At 34.8% G+C, this 17,797-nt stretch overlaps 1 protein-coding gene across 3 annotated transcripts in view; it reads left to right on the top strand.

Annotated features, from left to right (window-relative positions):
• The window catches only part of col18a1b (collagen type XVIII alpha 1 chain b), a 64,193-nt gene that overhangs the window by 21,977 nt on the left and 24,419 nt on the right, over positions 1–17,797 (top strand). For 2 of the 3 annotated variants that reach the window (XM_056459732.1, XM_056459730.1), the window contains exons 2-8: positions 6,274–6,815; positions 7,568–7,651; positions 10,683–10,739; positions 12,387–12,447; positions 14,077–14,180; positions 14,580–14,606; positions 16,174–16,257. In XM_056459732.1, coding sequence (XP_056315707.1) covers positions 6,274–6,815; positions 7,568–7,651; positions 10,683–10,739; positions 12,387–12,447; positions 14,077–14,180; positions 14,580–14,606; positions 16,174–16,257 — 959 coding nt within the window. The remainder of the gene's footprint in view (positions 1–6,273; positions 6,816–7,567; positions 7,652–10,682; positions 10,740–12,386; positions 12,448–14,076; positions 14,181–14,579; positions 14,607–16,173; positions 16,258–17,797) is intronic. The other variant, XM_056459731.1, reaches the window with a different exon arrangement.

Here is a 17,797-nt window from a genome sequence, read left to right as displayed (position 1 = left end):
AGTTATTATTTGTTGTTCCTAAAACTTGGATAGGTGACAAGACTTTTGTCAGGTACACACTTGCATTGGCTTGTTTTTGGTTTGCATGTAAATTGGGGCAATGGGTTATTCCAGTAAGCTGATTTTTTTCAACATATTGGTGTGAATGTAAATGTGGAAATCAGTTTTCTGATACTCTTAGTGTATCTACATCCCAAACTTCATGGTGGTTCCACGGCTCCAACTTTATTGTGATTTACAAATGGAATGTGTTTGTGTTCGTGTAAGGTAGGATGCAGGAGCAAAAGGACACATCTGGACTAAATAACGGGCCAAATATACTCCCAAAATCTCCTGTGTGAGCATTTTGAAACATAATGACACACAACACAGGAACGAAATGAATGTTGGCTAAGTCAGTGAATAGCTGGCAGCCATGTCAATGAGAATCATGGTGTCGAGTGGAAAAGTTGCTAAGCTGCTATTGCTGTTGACCCTGAAATTGGACCATTAATTCAAACTGTTCTGTGTATAGGTGAAGAACTTGTTTATTAGTACTGACGTTTGTAATACTATACTAATGACAGAATACAGAAATATTGTCCCTGTAATAAAAATAAGAGGTGCGTTTTATTGTACTGAATATGTTCTTCAGTATATTTTAAATGTTACTATTTTTTTTAAACTGTACTTGCTGATCATTTTAGATTTGGCCACTTAATTGGACTTATAAAATAGTACTCTATCATGAATTTCGTAACACACTTAATTTCACTTTTTAAAAGAGCAATTTAAAAATCTGTGTTGGAGATATTTAAGAAACATGTTAAGTGAAGATTCTTGTTTATCTGAAAAACAATGCTGAAGTCAGATATTCTGCTTTAAAAATGTCTGACATGCTGGAACGTCTGTCTTTGTTTTGGTCCCTTTAACCCACCCAATGCCAGTTTAGCCAATTATATTTCAGCAACCCTGGTTGTCATGGTAAAAAACAACATGTTTCGTTCATTCAGTTGGAAAAGGCTCTTAAAGTGTGCATTCTCGACCGATCTGTGACCTCCGGTGGACAGTATAATAACAGCTTCCAAAATGAGACGCAGATTCAGAGTTCCACATGAGGTGGTTATTAATTTGTAAATAATATGAATATATCAAATGTAAACATTAGGTGAGCAGGTTACATTAGCCCCTTTCACACATACAAACCTTTCTGGAAAATTACAGGCAATTTTCCGGAAAAGTCTGTATGTGTGAACACGCCCTTTTTGAAAATACTGGTAAATTTGTTCTGGCAATTTTTCAGAAAGAGAAGTTGTAACATTTGTGAATGCAAAAGGAAAATTGCCAAAAAGAGCGCGTTCACCTGCGATGTGCTGACGTGAGATGTCTACTAGAGGTCAATAAGAACATTCAGACGCATTCACAACTGCTATTTATGAAAATAAAAGCCTTTGAATATTTTTCCAAACACATTTAGCTGCTAGATGTTAGTTAAATAATGTTTCTATGTTCCTTCTTAATGCCAACTGTGTAAAAAATATTGATAAACGCTTATGATAACCCGCTGTTTGTTTACCTTTAAGCTCTGCTTCAGTTGCTTGATGGGTATGCACATGAAGTGCAGGAGTGCCCCGGTGAGCTCCAGCAGACACATATTATGTATATCACGACATGAAAAAGTGTTCCTCCATGTTTTCATCAAAGTTGTTCACAATACTTATCCATCCACAGAATTTTTAATGTAGTCAAATGTGTAAACATTCAGCTGCGGTTCGCACATGTGCCTTCGGATGTCTCTGGGACAAAGCAGCTGCATGAATGCAAAAGTTTAAATAAAAGGGAAATCATCAACAAAAGCCTGACCCCTTCTATTCGTACAAATACAAATGCAGCCGTTAGAGGCCATTTCTGGTTAATGATTTCAGAATTTACCGGTATTTGGGAATGGATGTGTGAATGCTCTTTTCCGGAAAAATTCCGAAACGTCTTCCCTGTGTGAACAGCACTTTTTTGAATTTACCAGTGAAGTCATTCCAGTAATTTTCTGGATATTTGCCGATATCAATGTGTGAAAGGGACTATTGTAACCCCCTGTCCTAACAACACGTTACGTGGCGAGATTTGCAGTGATAAGCAGTTTGGCTGTTTGTATCTGACAAAACATGACAGAAATTTAAATAGAGCCATTCAAAAGCACAGAATATATGTGCACTCACTGCACTCCAACAAAATGGTAAGATTTATGATATAATTAATACATATTAAACCTCTTTAACATTATTAAATGTACATGCTGAATCACAAAAATAAGGAAAATAGAAAATATTCCTTCTATCACGTGCCGTTGCTTTTGTTTAGAACACGACTTAAATCAGCCTTTAGGCTCGATAGTCAGATTGTCTTCAATCTGGCAACCTGCGCTTGTGTGTGTTTTAAACAAGGCGTGCAATACGTAGTTCAACCACTGGGTTTCAAACTTACATGCAGTACCTTAATACAACATATCCTTAATATACCAAATTGGAGTTTCATTATTACAAAAGTGTAAGTTCAAATATATTAGAAATGCAAGTTTCAAATAGAGAATACAAAAAAGTAATGACTATATAAAAATATACTTAAAACCCTAAATTCAGATTCTCTTTTTAAAGTTCTGCTGAAATGCAGTTCTTTTTCACAAGGGTGGTCTATGGCAAAATATTTACTCAGTCCCAGACATTGAACTATTAAGATTAAATATATGTGACCTGACAATAGTTTTGCTTTAATACCATGAGAAAGCTAAATTTCACATAATCAGCATGTTAAATTTAGTATGATTCTCCCAGGACTTACTGTAGTGTACATTGTGATGTATTATTCCACAGTGCCTCACAGTTTTCCCCTAGGTTCTGTAGACATGGCAATCATCAGTCACTACTTTTTTTATCAGTCTCCAGAGGCTGTAGCTTTTTGATTTATGAGGCTGAAGTTGACTTCCTGAGGGGGTGCAATTTCACACGTATTTCAGTGATTTATGTAATAACTGGCCCTTTTCTAAAAGTCCCATATTATTTTAAGCACGAGTACAAATTTCAGGCAAATGAAAACTTCTATTTTGAAAATCCTAATAGCAATTGAAAAATTTTTCACTTAAAGGTACATTATGTAACTGTTTACCATGTAATGATCAAGAATAAATTAAAACTGCATGTGTCTTGGGGATGAATGTTGGGTGAATTTATAGTATTAAATGAGCAACCATGTGCAGAAGGTTGGTCATTTGCATAAACCCTACTTTTAAGCTTTTCCTCACTCTCATGTCAACAAAACCAGCTCAAAAAACACCTTTTAAAAAGCTGCATAGTACAACCTCTCATTAGCCAGCTGTACAAATGTCTGCATTGTTATTCAAAAGAACCTCACAGCTTTAGAAATAATATAGATTCTCTTTCACTGTGCATGATAAAATATATGTTTAAATGAAATATAATATGGGGCGACGCGGTGGCGCAGTAGGTAGTGCTGTCACCTCGCAGCAAGAAGGTCGCTGGTTTGAGCCTCGGGTGGGTCAGTTGGCATTTCTGTGTGGTGTTTGTATGTTCTCCCCACGTTTTCGTGGGTTTCCTCCGGGTGCTTCGATTTCCCCCACAGTCCAAAGACATGCGGTACAGGTGAATTGGGTAAGCTAAATTGTCCGAAGTGTATGAGTGTGAATGGGTGTGTATGTGTGTTTCCCAGTGATGGGTTGCAGCTGGAAGGGCATCCGCTGCGTAAAACATATGCTGGATAAGTTGGTGGTTCATTCAGCTGTTGGCGACCCCAGATTAATAAAGGGACTAAGCCGAAAACAAAATGAATGAATGAAATATAATATACATGTTATTATGATGTCACATAATAAATTACGTTATACTATAAATGTATAATACTGTGATTATAAAATACACATAATTTACTATTATAGTTCAGTTATAATAATACATAATTATAGTCTTGTTATTCCCTGATTGTAAGGCCACCAAGAGTATGTGCTTTTTTGTATATACATGTTTCTGTATTTTGCTGTAACTCTTTTGTAAAAATAGGTTTTAGTATGAAAGTTATGATAATCCATAATTTGTTTATTACAACTTTCATACACAGCTTTCACAAAGACATTTGTGCATATGAATGATTAGAATGTATTGTTTGAATTGAGTTTCACATTTGACTGTTGACAACTAATACAAAACAAGTTAAGCATTGCAAATCAAAATAGTTGACCTAAACTAATAACATGTCAATTCTTTGTACTTGAAAAAAATATTATTTACAAAATAAGAGTAAATGTAAAACCATGGGCAACGCAGTGACGCAGTAGGTATAGCTGCGCCTCACAGCAAGAGGATCGCTGGTTCGAGCCTCAGCTGGGTCAGTTGGCATTTCTTTAAGGAGTTTGCATGTTCTCCCTGCGTTCACGTGGATTGTCCTTAGTGTTTGAGTGTGAATGAGTGTGTATGGATGTTTCCCAGAGATGGGTTGCAGCTGGAAGAGCATCCGCTGCGTAAAACATGTGCTGGATAAGTTGGCGGTTCATTCCGCTGTGGCGACCCCAGATTAATAAAGGGACTAAGCCAAAAAGAAAATGAATAAATGAATGTAAAACCATGAGATCTGTGATTTACCAATAAATGGCAGTAATACACTATTGTAGTGTGTGATGTATTAAAACTAAATTAGGTTAAGTTAGGTTTTTAAATATATAGCTGTTGTCAAACTACTCAGCAACTTACTAGAAAAAAGTAGCTATACTGGAAAATACTGATCATAAATAGATTAGCTACTGTCAAGCTACTGGAAAATGTATAATAATAAATGTATAAAATAATGTATAATAAATGTAGCTAATCTAGTATCTGAGCTACCTACTGTAAACACTGGTTATATGTTATATATGCTATATATGATATATATATATATATATATATATATATATATATATATATATATATATATATATATATATATATATATATATATATATATATATATATATATATATATATGCTATATATAAATAAATATACGGAACTCACACTATCATGGTTAAAATGTCTTACAAATATAGAAAAAGAAGCCATCTCTAGATTAGTTTTATATGCAGTAAAATGTGGAAGAAAAACAAAGCCAAACTAAAGTTGAATCAAGCCTTTGTCATATTAGCACACATGCCCCCGAGAAGCTACTCTTTTCTGTTTAATGGTCTGACAAGACTCTTAGTCAAAAAATCTTCAGATATGTCCCAACGGATTTAAAATATTAACTTTTACCATAGGCTTACTATAGTGCATAGTACTAAAGTACAGAGACTAAAATACAGTGCTCAGCATATATAACCCCTCACAAATCTATCTTTTAAATTCATAATTTTAATAGGAAGCTATACAGTATTATATTTGTGCATATACATTAGATTAGTCAGTACTGAAGCCAAATCTGGAGCTTATCTAACAAAATAAATTATGATAACAGTCCAAAAACTAGTACATCCAGATTTACATGTTATAGAAAAATATTAAATACAAATTTTAAAAAGAGGAAAAATCAAGAGAAGGAAAAAAAATGTAAACATTTAGTTGAAATTTTGTAGGTTGTCATTTTTTTTATTTTTGGCAATATCTTGCTTGAATTTAATTGTATTATCTTTCAATTTCTAAATATGTTTGGTGACTAAAATATTATTTAAATAAATATAACATTTAATAAGTAAAAACATATTTACTGAGAAATGGGTACAAAGATTCATTTTCAAAATGGGGTGTACTCAGTTATGCTGAGCACTGTCTAGTGTTTTATGATAAGACAAAAAAAATATATATATATATTTTAATTATTTAAATTTTAAACATTCAGTTCTTTTAAAATAAACTATAACCTCTTAAGGCCCAAGGTGTTTTTTTACATGCATTTTTTTATTTCTCTTTGCTATTTGGGCTTATTGGAACCTAATTGGAATTAAAATCTAAGTATCATCTTTTGATATGATGTACTTTTAGAAAAAAATGCTGTCCATATATGTGTCCATATAATTTACATAAAACACTTTTTCCTAAATGTTTTTTTACTTGCTTTGACTATCAGAGAGTAAAAACAAAATTTTTCCCATTTTGGACAGTTAAAAATTGTGTTTGGTACATTTCATATGCTGCAAAACAGTTGCAGAAATACACTGTATCAATTGAATTTAAAATTCACTATTTTAACTGTCTACAAAAACTTGTGCATCTTTGTTCCAAGTCGCTGTGCTGATTCACAATATTCTTTGTACCATAGAAGAGAGAGGCGTGTCCCTGCTGCAACTTATTGGGAACCTTCCACCTGAAAATATCACTCGAGGTCAGGGCCCAAATGGAAAAGCATATTACCTCTTCACAAACAACACCAACATGGAGCAGTTGGCACTCACACACCTTCCCTCGCCCCTCTACCGAGACTTCTCTCTGGTCTTTCACTTGAAGCCCACTTCTGAAGATGCTGGGGTCATTTTCTCCATCACTGACTCCAATCAAAATATAATGTATGTGGGGGTTAAGCTCTCTGCAGTTGAGAATGGCAATAGGAAAGTCATATTTTATTACACAGAGCCTGATGCAGAAAAATCTCAAGAGGTGGCCAGCTTTGAAGTGGCACACCAGCCTGAAGAGTGGAGCCGCTTCTCTCTGGCTGTCAATCTAGGCCAGGTGCTTTTCTATGAGGACTGTGATTCTGAGCCTAAGGTAAAAACATTGGAGCGCTCACCTGATGACTTGGAGCTTGAGACAAACTCTAAGATCTTCGTTGGACAAAGTGGAGCTGATGATCCAGACAAATTTCAAGTATGTTGCATATTATATATTATATTCTTCTTTTTTAATATACAAAATGTCAGATGTTGTCCCGTTGTCTTGAAACTGTCTGTTTGTCTTTTGGTAAAATCCTAAATTAAGGTTGTGCTAGTCACCAAGCATGCCAATTATAAATATAAATCTAATGATAAATATATTTGCATCCACACTAACAAACAATAAAAATCTGTTTATTTTTAGTTCACATTTTCATCATTAGGCATTACCCAGACAAAAAAATAGTTTTTTTGACTCCTACAACATTCCTTTCTTTGGAGCTCTGGACGGTAAACCCTTCAAAGCAGTTAGAGCATAGGGATGTGCATAAACTTTCACACGACTGTTCTAAAATAAAACAATTTTCTTAATGTGCATGTAAGGCAAATCAAGTTAACTGGGTGTATAAATAGCCAGGGAAGATACACTTTAACAAATAGCGTAATGCATGACAAGCACAAAATAACAAACTGCTGTTCAGAATCAAGGTGCTCACAAGCACTACATCTACATAATTGGTCAAAAACAGAGATTTTAAATAAACATTTTAAATGAATTCAATGAATATTTAAAATTAGAATAATTTTTGGACAGCCCTAGTGTGAACGGGCCTTTAATCTGTCTGCCTTCAGCTGCATATTATCTGAAAAGACATATATATTCAGCTAATTATATGTGACTAATGGTGATTGATGTTGACTCTCTCTTTGTCTGTGTGTGTGTCCATGTCAACTTGTCGTTTTTAGGGTATGATCTCAGAGTTAAGGATGGTCGGAAAGCCACAGGTTGCAGAGCATCACTGTGATGACTCTGACGATGACGACTATGAAGTAAGCAGCATATAAACCTAGTAGAATAAGTTTACTTCACAAACAAGTTTTAGTCAGTTAAAATATCTGTGATTTAAATGCTTTTTTTTCCATATACAGTTGAAGTCAGAATTATTAGCCCCCCTTTAAATTTTTTTTCTTTTTTAAATGTTTCCCAAATATTGTTTAACAGAGCAAGGAAATTTTTACAGTATGTCTGATAATATTTTTTATTCTGGAGAAAGTCTTATTTGTTTTATTTAAAATAAAACTTTGTTTTATTTTAAAATAAAAGCAGTTTTTAATTTTTTAAAAAACATTTTAAGGTAAAAATGATTAGCCTCTTTAAGCTATATTTTTTTCAGTAGTTTACAGAATAAGCCATCGTTATACAATAAATTGCCTAATTACCCTAACCTGCCTAGTTAACCAAATTACCCTAGTTAACTCCTGTCGTGTTCACATCCTGCTCCTTTCTTTAGTGTTCCCGGTCAAAATTGACCGGTTTGTTTTAACAGCTCTTATATTAGCACAAAAATCTCCTCCAAATTTTTATTCAACATTCTGTAAATAATGTCTCAAAGTAGTGTTTAACATGAATTTACAGAATTAGACATAAAATAACTGCAATGAAAATAAATTTGTTTGTTTACTAATTGTTTCATTACTAATAGACAGCTCGCTAAAATAACTATCACAGGGTCTGACCAAAGAAATTTAAATTTTAATCCATCTGAAGGATTTATCAACCGGCAAAGCACAAACAAAATGCTATCCTTTCCTGTGTTCTGAGTGATCGAATTTTCAGTCCTTCAAGCTAATATAGGGAATAGTGAATGAAGATATATACGGTGTGCATGGACACAAAACTAGCACTAGTTATACTTTGGTCATTTTTGAGCGAGATAACAACGATCTAATATAATAAAATAATTGTTGCTAAGCTAAAAGTGCCCCTGCTAGACTGCTAGAGAGATTGGCTGAACGGAGATTGGAGAAAGAAAGAAAGAAAGAAAGAAAGAAAGAAAGAAAGAAAGAAAGAAAGAAAGAAAGAAAGAAAGAAGAAAGAAAGAAAGAAAGAAAGAAAGAAGAAAGAAAGAAAGAAAGAAAGAAAGGGAACAAGATTCCTTCTCTGTGCTTCTTTCCAGATATAGAGAAATAAATGAACAAAATGAATAAAATAACAAAAAGAAAGAAAGAAAAAAAGAAAGACACACAAAGATGGATTCACATAACAGACACCTAGTTTGTGTGAAGATATGATACACTGTTTTATCAGGAAGTTGATTCACGTCAGAGGATCCAACACTTTCATGACAATTCATAACTTATTAGTTTAGTAGCTTATCCATATGAAGTTGTACGATCTCATTCATACAATTTTGTACAATTTGCTTATCCTCAATGACGATTGGGTTTAGGGGTGGGGTTGGTTGCCACGCCTCCGTTTAAAAATTTTGTACGACTGAACTCATATGAATTAGCCACTAAACTGACAAATCGTAAAATAGTTATGTTTCCTTGTGAGATCAGGCTGGAGGATCGGCACATAAGCACATAAAAGAGATGTGTACCTGCAAAAGACATTGTTCAGTCTCAAATGCGTGAGTGAGTGAGTGAGTGAGTGAGTGAGTGAGTGAGTGAGTGAGTGAGTGAGTGAGTGAGTGAGTGAGTAGGGGTTGTGTGTGTGGGGATGTTTTCTGTCTGATGAATGAATATAGCCTGGATACCCATTCATTTCCTATGGCGGTTGATTAAAACACTCAAAATTTAATAAGAGATGATCATCACTTTTATATGTTCAAATGCATTGTGTGGAGGATATCATGAGGTCTTGAGGGAATCAGATGTAAAACACAATATTTATAATTGATTTAAGTTGAAAATCGGTCAGATTTGACCCGAACACGACAGAAAGGTTAAATGTCACTGTAAGCTGAATTAAAGTGTTTTGAATAATATTTAGTCAAATATTACGTACTGTCAATATGGCAAAGGTAAAAGAAATCAGTTATTAGAAATGAGTTATGTTTAGAGATGTGTTGAAAAAAAATTATCTCCTTTAAACAGAAATTGAGGGATAAACAGGGGGCTAATAATTCAGGGGGCTAATAATTCTGACTGTATGCTTTTGGATGTACTTTTGATGTTTAACATTCAACTCTGCAGTTTTAAAAAGTGGCTTTTATTGACAGTGTTAGTTGTTTAAGGCAATACATTGTTTAAGACATACAAGGTATAAATAAATCAGAATTATTTCAAACTATTAAAATGTCAGTAAAATTCACCTTATTTAACTTGTCAACTTCAAAAGCTGTCTAAGCAGAAATCAATGTCCCAAAATACAGTCTAAAAGCACAAACAGACAAAAAGCACTCATGAATCACAAATTAGGAGAAAGTATTTTCTTACAGCGTACAGTGATTACCATATATAAGTACACCTCTCACAAATCTATCTTTTAAATTCATATTTTAAATAGGAAGCTGTCCAATATTATATTTGTGCATATACATTAGATTAGTCAGTACTGAAGCCAAATCTGGAGCATATCTAATGAAATAACTTTGTCCAAAAAACTAGTACACACAAATGTATATGTTATAGAAAAATATTAAATACAAATTTAAAAATCAAGAGAAGCAAGAAATTTGAAAAAAATTGTTAAAATTTTGTAGGTTGTAATTTATTTATTTATTTATTTTATTTTATTTTTTTGCAATATTTTGTTTGACTTTAATTGTATTATCTTTCGTTTTTTTAATGTTTGGTAAATAAAATATTATTTTATTAAATATATCTGTTAAATAAATCTGTTTTGTTTAAATGCACCAAAACATATTGCCTATATTTACTGAGTAATGAATAAAAATATTCATTTTCAAAATTGGGTGTACTCAATTATGCTGAGCACTGTATATTTATACTGTATTATTTAATATGCAGACAATACTAACATTTATTGGAGATTTTTTTTGCCACTGGCTTAATTTAAAACTGTCTCTTATTTTAGGCAAACTAAATAGTCATGCTTATTTGTCATGATTTGTAGGGTTCTGGAGACAACGGAAGTGGAATCGAGGACAGCATGAATATGCAATATAATTTAGTAAGTATTTTGGACATCAGTTATTGCATTTATTTGACAAAAACACAAATGCCAAACCCATCCATCAAATATTGTTCTGAACATTTGGTGAATATTTAAAATATTAAGACACAAAAGCAGTTAATTTTATCAAAAAGTCGCCAAATTCATTTCCAATTCTTTACAAGAATGTACAAAGTCCAATCTGAATTTCTCAAATAACAGAAAGGTAAAATTTGTAATAAAAGATGTGCAATCTTGTATTCAAAAATATGAATGTGCAGCACGGTTTAAAACAGGCCTGAATCATATCTGGGTGCACTCTAAGAATTAAAGGTACAATGTCACTGCAGTGGTGTGGTGTCTTTTGCAGAACTGATACATTACAGGTATTGTACATACACCTGACAAAAGTCTTGTTGCCTATCCAAGTTTTAGGAACAAATAATAACTTAACTTCTAGTTGATCATTTGGTATCAGAAGTGACTTATATGAAAGGCAAAGGCCTTTAGATTACGCTGTTTTTACCTAAATAAAATATTATTATGCCTTTTTTTATAATTATTTTACATTTACATTTACATTTAGTCATTTAGCAGACGCTTTTATCCAAATACAAATGAGGACAAATGAGGATTTTACATTTTAAATTACTTTGCTTTGACAAAAGTCTTGTCACTTAACAGAAATAATATACAGTTTTTGAATATAAAGTCATAGTGCAGTGGAAAAACAATTAATATTGTGTATGACTCCCATGAGCTTGGATGACTGCATACATCTCAGTGACTCAAAAAAACTTATTAATAAAGTGATCTGAAGTGGCAAAAAAAGCGTTCTTGCAGGACTCCTAGAGTTCATCAAGATTCTTTGGATTCATCTTCATCATCTTCTCCTCTTTCACATTACCACAAAAATGCTCAATACCTGGTGACTGGGCTGGCCAAAGCTTTCATTTTGAGGTGGAGGCTGAAGTATGAGAAGGAGCGCAATCCTGCCAAAGAATTTGCCCTCTTAGCTCCTGTGGTTTGTAATGTAATGGGCAGCACAAATGTCTTGATACCTCAGGCTGTTGAGATTGCCATCCACTCTGCAAATATCTCGCCTGCCCCCATACTGAATGTAACCCCAAACTGTGATTTATTCTTCACCACACTTGACTGATTTCTGTGAGAATCTTGGGTCCATGTTGGTTTCAATAGGTCTTCTGCAGTATATGTGATGATTGGAACAGATGATTTATCAGAAAAATCTACTTTTTGACATTTTTCCAAATGATCAACTAGAAGTCAAGTTATTATTTGTTGCTCTTGCTACTGGGATTGACGACAAGAGTTTTGTCAGTGTAATAGTAAACAAATGTGTGCTTATTGTTAACAAAAAAAAGTGTCATTTTAAAGTGCTGTCCCAGTGACAGCTTTTGTATTTTTTTATGTTTCTGTCCTGATTACGATATTTTACATTAAACGTGCTTGCATATAGTGCATTAAAAAATTATTCAAATTACACGCTTTAAAATGTGGTGAACTCTTGGTTTTTAATACTGTGGCGGATGTAGATGTAATTAACATCTTATAACAGTTACAGGATATATACCATAAACATTTGTCAGCAGATAACAATTGTAGGTGTAGTGTGTTCTAATTGTAAGTGTGTTTTCTGTACAGCCCCTACCCCCACAAGTTGTTCCAAACAAGTTGGACATAGGTGCCCAACAAAGTGCGACAGGTCTGTGAAATTATCTATACTATAGCATGTTGTTTCTTTGATTAATGTAAATGTGGTGCGGTGGTGCAGTGGGTAGCACTGTCGCCTCACAGCAGGAAGGTCAGTGGTTCGAGTATTGGCTGGGTCAGTTGGCATTTCTGTGTGGGGTTTGCATGTTCTCTCCATGTTTGCGTGGTTTCCTCCGGGTGATCCAGTTTCCCCCACAGTCTGAAGACATGCACTATAGGTGAATTTGGTAAGCTAAATTATCTGAAGTGTATGTGTGTGAATGAGAGTGTATGGGTGTTTCCCAGTGATGGCAGCTAAAGGGCATCCGCTGCTTAAAACATATGCTGGAGAAGTTGGCGGTTCATTCGGCTGTGGTGACCACAGATTAATAAAGGGACTAAGCCGAAAAGAAAATAAATGAAGAAGGAAAACTGGCTTTATCAAGCTAATTTATTAATTATTTTGTAAATTTAATATAGTGCAATGACCTTTACTGTTGGTTGACACCTATATGGGGAACTTAGCCTTATTTAAATTTAAACTTAATATGAAAATAAAAATGAATTTAAATGTAGCCAGCATTTAAAAATGCGATGCTGAAAGGCATACAGGCACAAATATCTGAATAGCAACTAAATGTAAAGAAAATGCTGTAATGCCATCTTGTGGAGAAGAGTTGAATCATTTATTACAATGATTTAGATTACTTTATAATATTATATTTTATCATTTATTTTATTTCACTTTATTTTTCAAATCCTCACAATGCAAGTGAAGATGGGAGAAACGGTTGCAAAAATCTAGCTAAAAAGTCCCAGAATTTTGGGACTTTACTTTGCTTTTATTTTTATCAAATAAATAATAAATGCAGCTTTTTTGAAAAAAGGAATGCTCTTAAAAAATTTACAGTTTTACTGACCCCAACATTTTCAACAAAATATTCATGTATATTATATTTTCTTATTATTAGTTTTAATTATTCAAATTTAAATGCAATTTAATTATTTATTTTATTATAGTTTTTTGTATGTTCACAGCATCTAATTGATAGAGTTAACACTACATACAGAATATTATAGATATTACTGTCATCATTTCATTTAATACTTTGCAGGAATAAAGAAGGTTTTAAAAAATAATAAGTTTGCTTACTTTCTTCTTGTGCTAAATATGCCTGACAAGATTTTTTTTATATATATGAAGAGTTCAGATGCAAAAACTTCGAAGTGTCGTCTGAAATTTCCATCAAAAATGAATGTTTTTGTCAGCCTCCTTTGTTTATATTGAGATATTATTAGAACTTATGTAGGACTTATTCTTTGCCATAAAAGTTACATTACTGAACACACACAGGAGCCTGATAAAAAATGCTCATTTTAGAGGAAAATTTTAGATGACATTTAGAGGTTTTTGCATCTAAACTCTTCATATATAAACTAATGTTGAACTGGAAGACATTTTTTGTAAATGTCTTTTGTAAATATTTTTAAGGCAAATTAATGTATTTATTTGTGCTTGCAAACTCTTTTTGTCGTTGACCATTGGCAAATGAAGAAATTAATTCATGTCTATAGGTTTCAAATGGTTTTAGAAATTTCATCTGGATATCCAGGATGAGTCTTCTAGTACTGTTTTCACCAGGTTTTTCTGGTGCTAAAGGTGTGAGAGAAGAAAAATGGAGACTCACCGGGCCAAAACATGACTGGGCGACTTCCTCCAGCACAGATGGAACTCATGGAGAGAAGGTACAATTTTCTTTTGGGTACCCTACTATTGATTCCCTACTATGGAAGTCAGTGGTGACCATACGTATTTTTGGATACCAACATTTTTCAAAATATCTTTTGTGTTCAACGGAAGAAAAAAATTGACACAGATTTAGAACAAGCAGAGGTGAATCAATGATGATTTAAATTATTAAATTTAAATGATTTAAATTCTGAGAGAGAACTGCTCTGTAAAACACAGTCAATCAAGTAAATAGACATATATAGCAGACTGTTAATTATATTTTTAGCATGGAGGGCATAATCAATTTGCATGGTAAATATTATATTCATTTTCTTCATGCTGTGTCCTAATTAGGCACTGGATTGGGGTTTGTTTTAGTTTTTTCTTCACTTCATGTCTTTTTAAATCCTCAGGGTGCTCGTGGAGAGAAAGGAATGAAGGTAAACAAGTTTTGTTTTAGTGCCACACATACACTTCACCAATGACAGATTGATTAACACATCTCACATGGTCCTGAAGCTGCAGTCACACTAGAGTTTGAGCTTGCGAAATTCTGTCATACGGGCACTGTGAAAAAGGGGTGGGATTGAACAAGATGATTAGACATTTAAAAAAGCGAGCGATGGTCCATGTTTTAAATTTCTGTCCATGAGGTCATGTTTTGATCCTCGATTAGTCTCACCCAGGTCAGAGTTTACCAAGCTTTAACTTTGCAACGCAGTGAACTGCAAAACTTGACGCGCAAACTTGCATTTCCAGTCTGACGCATTCGTGTAAGTATGAATGGAAGTCTATGGGTAGAAAAGTTCAGTGTGACCGCAGCTTAAGTATTTAGACCCTTTGCTGTGATGCATATATTTAACTCAGGTGCTGTCCATTTCTTCTGATCATCCTCTACACCTTCATTTGAGTCCAGCTGTATTTAGTTATATTAATTGGACTTGACTAGGAAAGCCACAAATCTGTCTATATATGACCTTACAGCTCCCAATGCATGTCAGACCAAATGAGAATCATAAAGTCAAAGGAAATGCCTGATGAGCTCAAAGACAGAATTGTGGCAAGGCACAGATATGACCAAAGTTACAAAAAATTTCTGCTGCACTTAAGGCTCCTCAGAGCACAGCAGCCTCCATAATCCATAATCCTTAAATGCCACCAGTCAGGGCTTTATTCCAGAGTGGCCCAAAACATGAAAGCCCACATGGAGTTTGCTAAAAAAACATCTGAATGACTCCAAGGTGGTGAGAAACAAGATTCTCTGGTCTAATGTAACCATGATAGAACTTTTGGCCTTAATTCTAAGCAGTATGTGCAGAGAAAACTAGGTACTGCTCATCACCTGTCCAATACAGTCCCAAAAGTGAAGCATGTTGGTGGCAGAATCATGCTGTGGGGGTGTTTTTTAGCTGCAGGGACAGGATGGCTCATTGCATAAGAGGGAAAGATGAATGTGGACAAGTACAGGAATATCCTGGATGAAAACCTTCTCTGGAGTGCTCAGGACCTCAGACTGGGCCTAAGGAAGACAATGGCCCTAAGCACACAGCTAAAATAATGAAGGAGTGGCTTCACAACAACTCTGTGACTGTTCTTGAATGGCCCAGCCAGAGCCCTGACTTAAATCCAATTGAGCATCTGTGGAGAGACCTAAAATGGCTGTCCACCAACGTTTACCATCCAACCTGACAAAACTGGAGAAGATCTGCAAAGAGGAATGGCAGACGATCCCCAAATCCAGGTGTGAAAAAAAGACTTATGTCTGTAATAGATCAAAAGAGTGCTTCTACTAAATACTGAACAAAGGGTCTGAATACTTAGGACCATGTGATATTTCAGTATTTCTTTTTTAATAAATCTGCAAAAAAGTTTACATGTTAACATCACATATATATCATATATATCATATTTATATATATATTTATATTATACTTTGTAGCCAAAAAATCTCTTAATAAGGTTAAAGTTATTGAGAATGAAATAAAATTGTTTTCTTTGTATTACTAGGGAGAGAAAGGGGTAGGACATCAAGGCCCTCAAGGTCTACCTGGGCCACCTGGACCTCCTGGACCCTCAATTTCAGAGAGAACAGTGGGTGTCAATACAAATAGTGCTGCTCTGTATAGTGTGCTTGAGGGTGCTATCACACTAGCGCTTTTGGTCCGCACCCGGGTACGTTGGATGTCAGAGTTCTGTACGTTTAACTAGTGTGAATGCTGTCTTCTGAACTCGGGTGCGCACCCACGAACCATACTCAAGTCCGCCTGAAAGAGGTGGTCTGGGGTATGGTTCACGCAAACTCTGGTCAGATTCACTTATGGTATGAATTCAATCGTACCAAAGAACGGAAGTGAACCGCCAACTGTACAACAAAATATAATTTTCACAACGTTCATTCAAGTGTGTGTTTCACGTTCTATACCTTAGTGACAAGTAAAATATTTTTGCAACAGACAGACGCAAGTCGCTTTTTGTATGTCCAAAAGCAAAAAATTCAGTAAAAGCAGAACAACCGCGATGTGCGTGCGTCTTTCCATTTTGGTGCTTTGCTTTTGTGGCCGTCATCTAGCAACAGCCATACAAACAACAGCAGCTCGATGACGCAAGTGTACCGGGGTTCAGAAGGAAAAAAGACAGTGTGAACACGAACCAATTGAAAAGGTGGCAAGGGGGGACAATTGAACTTGAGTATGGTCCAGGCAATTGAACCAGTGTGAAAGCAGCCTAAATTTAAAATGTAAACAGGTTTAACACAATGGGTAATATACTCTGCATACTGTATACTGTTTTTTAATTATTCATAACTTCCATGGTTGGTGTGCAAATGGTTCCCTTTCAGTTGGTCATTCCACTTTATCCCACTCTATCACACATATGAAACAAGTCAAATATTGGTAAGTGGAATATACATAAATGCCTTTCTCATACATACTGTTTGGGTATTTGAGTCGCTGTAGGCAGTCACTTATTAGATTTTTGATTTTGGAGCAAGCGAGATAACAGCATTGAGTTTGTTGAAACCAACTTCATTCTGTGCATGCATTAGTGTATACAGTGGCATTTAGCAGCAGTTCTCTGGGTTACTTTGCTGTCCCTGAGAATGCCTTCTGTTAAAACCCACAAGCACTCTCATTGAAAGCCCTGTCGGTAGTACAGAAGGATACCTGCATTGGAGAGCATGCTTTTTTTATTGATGATGAATCAACCATGGATTCACTTCCTGCGGCGTCTGTGCATTATGAAGATGGCAAAACTTTATCAGCTGTCAATAAATTTGAAACACTCCTGAGACCGGTCATCCAGAGACCAGGAGACCACTTATCTCCAGTGAAGAGTTGGGGCTGCAACTACATTTTGTGAGTGATACACCAGGTGCAACTGGTGAAAGACATGGTGCCTCCTCACCCACAGCCTCTGGGCCTATTTTGCCAACAACTAGAGGTTGCTAACAGAGAAAGACTTCCTCTTGGTCAGGTAGGTTGAGGTACAGGAGTTGCACAATGCTGGCCCTCCTGGACTGGTTTTCTAGAGCATATACTTCTCACTACAGTCCCCTTCCTAATGAATCGTCCTGAGAAAGAACCACCACTCTCAGGGAAGAGGCTCCATCTGTCATAAACTTTTAGATATG

Source organism: Danio aesculapii, chromosome 6, assembly GCF_903798145.1.
Source record: "Danio aesculapii chromosome 6, fDanAes4.1, whole genome shotgun sequence".
Classification (NCBI taxonomy): Eukaryota; Metazoa; Chordata; class Actinopteri; order Cypriniformes; family Danionidae; genus Danio; species Danio aesculapii.
The sequence above is the reverse complement of the archived record's forward strand: the minus strand, read 5'-3'. Positions and strand labels throughout refer to the sequence as shown.